Below are 10,140 nucleotides of genomic sequence, written 5' to 3'. Positions count from 1 at the left end.
GAAAAAAAATCAAAATAATGACTTGCTATTACATATTTATTTTCTGAATATTATTACTATATTGTGCTAATAATTTACTGGTATGCATATTTACTTGAAATGATATCCATGTTTGAGCATAATGATATACAAGATAAGGATGTGTGTGTATTTTTTATGTATATAGTTATTTTTTCATACAGACATCCGTTTTCATGCCAAGATAGATAGATGATAGATAGATAGATAGATAGATAGATAGATAGATAGATAGATAGATAGATAGATAGATAGATAGTAAGCTGAAACTGCTGTGAATGTAGAGTATGCAATGAGCTTGGTAAATTGTCAGCACTATACCTATAATAATCAAATCCAATAAATAAGGAAGACATAACTAAATAAAGTAGATTACATAATTAAGTAACAGCAGCAGCATTTTTATGACAATACAGTGAGCAGCAGATATATTTGTATATGCACATTTCTAGCAGCAGGGTCATGTATTCCATCTTTTTACTTTTTCAGCATATTTATTTAGTTAATGATGTGTACAAGGCAGAGGGCTTTGGAGTTCTAGCCCTAAGTTTTTCTACCACTTTACTACTTCTTCTACTTCTTGAAATATGTGCAAGGCCGTCGGAATATACACCCAGAGCAGATGTTAAAATATACCAGCTATTTATTAAACAGGAAATGTGTTTTTATCCGTGAAGCTGTGCTGTTTATCAGTTCAGCAGCCACACGTGTACAGTTCGTGTATGTGTGTGTGTGTGTGTGCATTTGTCAGCTCAGCAACAGGAGATGGGAGAGAGTACCTGCTCTGCTTGTCATGGGAAACAATGAAGATTACCTCCAATGCAAATGAAGGGAGAGGAGTGTAGGGCAGGTTTCATCAGACTGCTGTCTTCTGTACACACACACACACACATTCTCTTGTACACACATGCACACACAGTGTGTGGCTCTGGGACTCCAGTGACGTCACCCAAATCTTCGCCGATCTCCCGGAGAGAACTGAAAAGCTCTCTAAACTGTCTGCTAGATCAGCTCAGTGCAGCATCTGCACGGCCAGACTGATAATCGCTGGGGATCGAGTGCCTGGACGGCGCTGTCACACCACCGACCGCTCTGCTGGTAAGTCTACAAACCTCCTGCATTTCATTCTGGGGTCACTTGAAAACTTTTTACCGATTTAAAAAAAAAAAAAAATCTCAGAATTTTTTTTTCTCTTTCTAATTTCCCTCTGTCTTCTTTCAGCCTTGTCTAGCAGAAAAATCTTCAGTAGCAGGGTTTTTCTGTCTTACCTGCTTAACTGTGTAATTGCTTAATCACTTATTACAATGTCATTTATTCAGAGAGTACTTTTGTATTAGCTTTTCCAGTGAGGAAATATTATACTAAATTGTATGATCTATGTTGATATAGATATATATATATATATATATATATATATATATATATATATATATACACACACATAAGACCAGGGTGTAGTAGTGGCATTAGAAGTTGTCAGAGTAGCTGCGGAAGTTGCACAATTATATTATACGGTATTAATAATTGACTATCATTCAGTACTACTACTGCAAGAGAGTAAATTATTCATACTTAATATTATAACTATATAGTATTAAAGTATTAATAATTTACTATTATCTAAGTTTGAATATATATAAGAGAGAGAGAGATAGAAAACACACAAACACACGCGCATATATAGAGAGAGAGAAAGAGGGAGAAAGAGAACACTTCTTGTAGTAATTAAGTATTACTAATTTGCTGCTAGGCATATGTATTCATATGGACCTGTATTCAAATTTGAGCATATATACTATGATAGATCTTCAGTACTTCCTGTAGTATTAACTTACCATTAAGCATTTGTATAGAGAGAGAGAGAGAGAGAGAAAGAAAGAGAGAGAGACAGAGAGAGAGAACACTTCCTGTAGTAATTAAGTATTAACAATTTACTGATAGGCATATGTATTTATATGGACCTGTATTAAAATTTGAGCATATATATGCTATGATAGATCTTCAGCACTTCCTGTAGTATTAACTTACTGTTAAGCATATGTATATATATATAGAGAGAGAGCACTTCCTGCAGTAATTAAGTATTAATAATTTACTGCTAGGCATATGTATTTGTATAGACCTGTATTAAGATTTGAGCATATATGTGCTATGATAGAATTGCAGCACTTTCTCTAATATTAAAGTATTAATAACTTACTGTTAAGCATATGTACAGAGAGAGAGAACACTTCCCGTGGTAATAAATTATTAATAATTTACTGCTAGGCTATATATATATATATATATATATATATATATATATATATATATCAATTTTTTCATAGACATCCGGTTGTACTTACCTTGTGAACCTAATGAATAAATGGCTGAAGATTGCAGCAGCACATTGAAGTGTGGAAATAATTTGGAGGGTGTATTCCTGACAGATTGGAATCTGTCTTTTTCCAGCACCCATCATTCTTATTGGATTGTATAAACTACATACACCCCAATGTTTTGTCTGTATTCTTGTTCATACAGACATCTCATTTCATGTCAGCACTTCCTGTAGTATTAAACTATTATTAATTTACTGCATGCATATTTACTTGAAACTGTATACAAATTTGAACATATGATATATATATATATATATATATATATATATATATATATATATATATATATATATATATATATATATATATATATCATATTTTTTTTTGTCATACAGACATCTGTTTTCATGTCAGCACTTCCTGTATTGTTCCCCTTTCTTCCTCCTGATTAGCCCCCAATTTGCTGAGGCCCTGCTTCCAGTATTCTATAAGCTGCACAGTTGACAGCTACAATTGCCTGTGTTATCCTCAACCACTTAAAAAATGTGTTATTATTTGGATAGTCATCCGGATTAAATGTGCCTTGGGTGACCTCATAACGCAGATGCCCGTTTTAATAGGTTCATGGCAGCCTCAAGGCTGGATGTCTAGTATCAGATCTGCTTCTACTGATTGGGAAGGGGGGGGAGTGATATCTTAGTAAGTATGGTGAGGTTTAGGTATATACAATGTTCTATATCTATTAGTAGAAGATTCCCAATGGAAGCCTAGGCGAAAGCCAAATATTGATCACTATATTGTATTATGGTAGGGGTATTTTGGTGTGTGTGTGTAACCTGTATCAGCAAGAAATGAAATAAAGTGCACTGTTATGAGAAGCAAGTCTTTGAAAAGGAGCCTGAACTGTGTAGACAGCCTCTTCATTTGCAGGCTTTGACTTCTTTCCCCAGCCTTGAATCTGAGACCTTGACATCTTTATACCTTGTATAAATTCTTTGGTGCCCCTGCACTTCGTCAAACCTGACAAATATGCTAGAAAATATAATTCCAAAGGGGGTTAGCTCACTTTACAAACTTTAAGGATTTAAGCAAAAACAGTTTGCTCTTGGACTAGATCTCCCAATTAGGCAGCCACTATTTATGTGTGTTTTTGCACAATATCAAGACTTTGAGCAAAACTCAATTCCTTGCAAAGCCTGATAGATCTGACAAGACACACATTTTTTTTCAAATGGCTAATAAATGTAATACTTGGGGCACGTGAAAGATTTGCCTTTCTAATCTTTGGTAGTTGCGATCTGCGCAGCTTATGTTAGGTTTGATAAAGTTCATTGCCGCGGCAGTAAAATATAGATCACGTGACGCCCAGGCAGTTAAGACCAAAAGCGTGCAACATTTTTTACTTATAAAACATTCATAAAAAGGGAGGAAAATTTTTGAATGGGGATTCCAAAGGAGGGGAGTAATGTCTGTAAAAACATAAGTGCAGAAGGGGCTGTGGGCTGATTAGAGGCATTTCTCATGCCTGGATGAAATAGATCAGTATCTCCTAGACCCTAAACCACAAAACTGTTAAAGGTATAATTGGTAGCGGTCCTGTATTAGGTGTCATTTTTCCATTCTATCCTTAATAATTATTGATAGTAAAGAAACATGAAGTTAATGATCTGTCAAAATAATGGTCAATGTATTTAAAATGTGTGAGTTAGCCTTAAGATATTAAACAACCCACACTCCTCCATCTTCCTAAAATACCTAAAAAAATGGGAACAATGTACTCACACTTCCTGAATATAGGCTTGTAAGACACTTAATCCAGGGCTACTGGACAATTAGCCGCAGATTAAAGGCTCATTTGTAACCCCGAATCTGATGCCGAATTATGGCTTTACAACGTGCGACTATTTTTTCCTTCTATTTTATTGTATTAATGAAACAGAAAACCTTCTATAAACGGTTTAGTTAATACAGTATGTACATAATGCAAGTATTAGTTCTGACACATTTGAACAACGCATCCCCAAATTAGAAAAAGAAGACTGTTAGATATGCGGCTTATAAAAGTCAAGCATTTAGAGGGAAAAAAAAAAAAAAAAAAATATATATATATATATATATATATATATATATATATATTGCTATATTTATATTTAGATATCTATAGATAGATAGATAGATAGATAGATAGATAGATAGATAGATAGATAGATAGATAGATAGATCGATCTATATCTATATAGATCTATCTATTTATCTATATATATATAGATAGATATAGATAGATAGATAGATAGATAGATAGATAGATAGATAGATAGATAGATAGATGAAGCACTGTGTCAAATACCTACGGTATAAGATACATACATAAATAATTGAACTTTTACAGTGGTATCTAATATACAACCTGTATTTGGCTTTTTTTTTTTAACAGATTCTGCTATGGAACTAAGTCTAACTAAGCCTGCTTCCTCCTATGTTGATTTAGGTAAGTAGTAAAGTATTTTGATATATACGTATTTATTTATTATTATATCTGGATTTTATTTACTATTATTTTACAAATATTTTGCTTATTCCTCCCTGTAAACAACAAGCATTGTGGTGGAGATAGTATTATTGCACACTGGCTTAAAAAACGTTGTTTCTACGGGAGTTTTGTGTTTTGCCTGTAAAAGCGTTTCAATGTTATCCTATGTGTCCATGCACATTAGGACGATTACAGGTATATTTTGAGCTCAGCGTTTAGAGGCAGGAAAAAAAAACCTTTTGGTTCGCGTTTCTGATTGGAGCTTACTGGCAGAAATAATGTAAAACTCTTCCAAACTTGTCTAAACTTTGTACAAAAAATGCTCTATATGAGGGAACAGACTTTTTCAAGCCCATTGTGCATGGAGCCTTATTAGTATTATTATTCAAAATGTGCATATGACCTTATAATAATTACTACATAGAATTATTACCAACTCGTCCTGGAATTAAACCATATAAACTTGCAACAAAAGTGAGTAGGATAATGGTCTACAAAAGTTATTGTTTTTTTTCTGTAAGAAAAGCAAACAATAAGCAAGGAAAATAGATGAGTGCACCTATCTACAGAATCTTATATATATATTCAGTCAGTATACACCTTTCACTTTTAGGTGCAACTTGCCTCTTTTCCTAGCTACTAACATTTGGGCAGCAATAATATTGCTTTCCTGGGCTTAGACTTATGACACTCTATATTGCTAAAAATAGAGGAGCTTGATGCTTAAAGGGACACAAATATTTGTCACCCTATTTATTTCTATCCATACTAAAAGGGTTATGCACATACACTGCCTGAAATTCCATCCATTTTTTGTAGAATTTATTTAACAAGCATGAAATGTCCAGTTTTCTGCTACTGAAAAGTCATTTTAGAGAGCTAAGAGAGTGTTTATGCTGGTGGGGGAGTAACATTATTACTCTAACCTTAAGCCTACTGTTGCTATACATCTAAACAATGGATTTATTCTATGGATTTCCTGACACTGTTTAGATCACAGTTGCCATTAAACTTGACCCTTAGTAGACTTTCTTTAGAATTGTGCCCCCCTTTTCAGTTTAATGGGTGGATACAGTTTAACAAATATTTATTTAAATAGCTAATGAGGTTCTAAATAGGAGGTGACCTCTCAGGATGGCTCACTTTCCATTTGGGTTTCAGTGGGTTTTATATGACTTGTCCACTAAGTGGGTTTACATAACAGTTTGTCAGCAATGGGCCTGATTTACTAAAGTTGAGTTCACTGATGATTAGGGTGAGCAGTGTTTGCTTTCCGATGCCATCAAATTGAAGGTGGTGCAACCCAACACACACATATGCACCTTCCAAAGGCCATAACCAATGGAAGATATCTGAGATACTGCTCTCTATAGACCATTCTTATGAAATAGGTAAGTGTCTTTTTTTTTTTTTTTTTTTTTAAACAATTTTCAGCACATAAAATTGCATTAATTAGAAATATGCTAAAAATACATTCTATAATTTTAAATAAAATAGTAGTGTGTAATTATAAATAAATAAGTAAATCTTTTTATTTCCTTTATTTACCATTATATAGTTTGTTTATATGAGAAAGAAAAAGCAAAGTATGCAAAGAGCGCAAACTGTAAAATAAATTTGAAGGGGTTCATTTACATCGTTTTCACCCAACTTTCACCTAAGGTTCACATATTTCTACAGAGCATTAATTTAGAAATTGTGTGAATCGTGGGTGAAAGTTCTATGGCACTTGGGTGAATGCATTGGTAGACCCTCAAATGTAATTTATTTAAAAGGCCGCCATTAGGATAAACATTGTATACTGATAACTGTAGGAAGGTATTACTTTAACAAAAATATTCAATACATTTATTTATATTTTTCTTCATATTTACATGTCAGCCAGTCTGTCCAACAAAAGTAGTAACTGTTGGGACAAGCTATACACTTCAGTGGTCATTTATTATTAACATTGTTTAAATTTTCTTTTTAAAACATCTGAAACTTCTGAAGCATACATGGTAGTGTGATAGTTTGCCCTAACCCTTGTCAGCATCACTTTTACTGGATGACTTGGTCAGCTTGAAAAATCTATAGTAAAATAAGAATACATTTATATACAACTAAAAAAAAAAAGATTTATTATACTGAATGCTATAATCACTATAATGCTAGGATAAGGAAAACATTGCTAATAATAAGTGTGTATGTAAAGCCAACATTTTTTTATTTTTGTTTTGGATAGAACAGTAAGGACTGGTTGAGACCCTTGTCAGATTTTTTTAGTTTTTTTGTTTGTTTTGTTTTGTTTGAATCCCATTGGGACATTTTTCCTTCATTTCCTGTCCCATAAACACAGTGGGAAGTATGAGGGGATCACTCCAAAGTAAGGGGATAACCCCTCTTAGACAGTTGTCACTCAAAAATGTTGCACAATTCATCAGTTTTTCTCTTTAAAAAAATAGCCATCTGGAGCAACAGTGAGGGTGAAGCTTCTCAGCAACAGCAATAAAAACCTTATAGAAGTTCTAACCATTCTACATTCTAACTAAATCTAAAATAAAATATTTTTGTTTTAAATACAATAACCACACTACAAAATGTTTTGCACTGCAGGCCTATAATTTTTTCAGTGTCTGCTGCCCTCTCTGTTTTTTTCAGTGTAGGCTGTATAATTTGGGTATGCACAAATGCATGCCTTCATTACCATTTGCACACATGAACAGCAAAAGCTTGCCCGGATGCAAATCTGGGATGCATGTGCACATGTTTTAGAAGCAGGCATACAGTACAAGCAAGGTTGGTGCATGCATAGTGATTGGTAAACATTTTAAAGTATGCTGGCTAGAAGCAATTCAGGTATATCATCATATGTATCTTAGGACTGAGTGTACCATTGCAAGCAGTACCCTATTTAGTATAGGCTTTGTTAGTTTTTACAGTATAGCTAGGTAAATACAGTCATGCATTACATTAAGGTTAATTAGCCCAGCCCCAAAATATTCAGATATGTGTAATCCCAAATATATAACATTTTGAATATTATAAAAGAACACAGTTTTATGTTATTGGTATTAAAAGTATACGTAAAGTGATGATAAAAGTTATCTAAAATAATTATTATAAGATCCCCATATAAAAAAAAATCAAATATGTTTTAATTATGCCATGCAACGGTTAAATGATTTATGGTAACATAAAAAAAAGCATTATCATCATTTTATTTATATGCTGTAAAAAAAACGAAAAATTTGGGTTTCAAAATCTTGCTCACCTGCTCCTGTGAGGAAAGGGGATGTAGCAGTCTGGCAGGTCAATGGTTATGTGTGCTTGACTCGTGAATTCACATACATAAATATCAGAAGAGCCAACCATGCATGTGCATTGCATGCAGGTGTACTTTAGTTTTCATTGTATGGAAACAGGGTAAGGAATCCCTGCTGTACCCTCTGAGACTGATGACACAGCAAGCTCACAGCCATGAGAATCAGGCCATTTTAATTGCAGATATCAAAGCCCTAATTTGGGGTATGAAGGATATGCATGGCGGCATACACCTAAAATGAATATGGCCAGGTTTAGACCAAGATTTATTTTTGTCAGTACGCTCTCTCCAAATTCTATAGGCCTACACTTGTCCATTTTGGGTAAGCTTAAAACAAATATATCAATATAACAATCAATATATGTATTGGAGCTAGAGTAAAAGTTAGGATAGTGACAAATTGAAGGCCCCATAAAGTGCCTCAGCCTACCTTTTTTAGATATGTCCAAACTTCCACAAAACTCCAAAATATCTTACACCAACTTTCTGAAATTTGATATCTGCATAGGCTTAGTCCCATCTCTCAACAGCCATGGGACAATACTTGAGCCTGGTGACTGGTTACACAGCCATAAATTGGTTGGCCATGCCTATTCATTTCATATTTCCAAGTACAGGTGTGTGAAGAGGCTCTGGCAGTGTTCTAAAAGAAACAAGTTGACCTTTGGTTCATCACTACCCTTACTTGAATCATGTATCCTTGATAGAACCTTAACAGAACTTCACATTAGGTTGCAATAAACATTAAAAGGACTGAAGATTTTCTTTTTGGTCAGGCCATCACATAAACATACACAATCAGGCAATTAAAACAGTTATGTTTATGTGAAATTCTGAAAAAAAAATTCAAGCAATAAGGCCCCGCTTACACTTTTAACCACCTTCTAATGTCCATAGCCCACCTAAATCTTTTACCAAAACAACTCTTTAATGTGCAAAGCTAACTATGACAAATAAAGCTAAAAGAATATAAATGAATACATGCTTACCCTGTTTTGTTTCTCTACTGAAAATTCGGAATCTTCTAAAACAACACATCAGTCAAAGGCATTTAGTCTAAAGCAACTTCTCACCCAGCCCACACACGCACACACATAGCTTTCTGGGCATTGAAACACATACAAATATTTTCATTCCCAAAATTACCAAAATAAGGTGTCCTTTTATGAAACTGAGATCAGCGGCGATCCCGAGTCTCACCGCTGATCTCAGCGCTTTACCAGTTTATGAAACTGAGATAATCAGCGGAGAACATGTTCTCCGCTGATTATCTCAGCACAGTGAGAATTCACAGAAACGGCCAGTTTATGAAGGTGCGATCTCCACACCTCACTGGCGATCTGTGACAGAATTCTCACTTTCTGATTCACCATTTCAGAAGTGGAGAATCAGAGTGAGAAGCCTGAAACTGGCTGATATTCTGGAGAAAGAAAGAAGTCTTTTGACTTCTTTCTTTCACCAAACAGTCAGAGCACACCTTCCCCACCATTACACACCCCAAAACCAGCAGGATAGGAATTTATAGTGTATATATATATATATATATATATATATATATGTATGTATATATATATATATATATATACATATATATATATATATATATATATATATATATATATATATATATATATATATATATATATATATATATATATATATATATATATATATAAATATATATATAAATATACATCTATATATATATATATATATATATATATATATATATATATATATAGCTATATATAGATACATATATATATATATATATATATATATATATATATATATATATATGTATCTATATATAGCTATATATATATATATTTTTTTTTTTTAGATGTTCACGTCTCTGGCTGGGTTCACACTTGTGCGATGCGTGAACCAGCGTGATTCCTGTGCGGGTTTTCACATCGCACCTACATTGACATCTGCGCACCACTGCGGGTGTCAATGTAAAGTTA

General features: G+C 33.6%; 1 protein-coding gene across 2 annotated transcripts in view; it reads left to right on the top strand.

Annotated features, from left to right (window-relative positions):
* The first annotated feature begins 828 nt into the window (after positions 1-828).
* Positions 829-10,140, top strand: part of PITX1 (paired like homeodomain 1) — a 31,261-nt gene continuing 21,949 nt past the window's right edge. The window contains exons 1-2 of one of the 2 annotated variants that reach the window (XM_073620818.1): positions 829-1,116; positions 4,774-4,827. In XM_073620818.1, coding sequence (XP_073476919.1) covers positions 4,782-4,827 — 46 coding nt within the window. In that variant the 5' untranslated portion in view covers positions 829-1,116; positions 4,774-4,781. The remainder of the gene's footprint in view (positions 1,117-4,773; positions 4,828-10,140) is intronic. The other variant, XM_073620817.1, reaches the window with a different exon arrangement.

This window comes from Aquarana catesbeiana, linkage group LG03, assembly GCF_042186555.1.
Source record: "Aquarana catesbeiana isolate 2022-GZ linkage group LG03, ASM4218655v1, whole genome shotgun sequence".
Lineage (NCBI taxonomy): Eukaryota > Metazoa > Chordata > Amphibia > Anura > Ranidae > Aquarana > Aquarana catesbeiana.
This window is presented reverse-complemented; position numbering and strand designations above follow the sequence as displayed.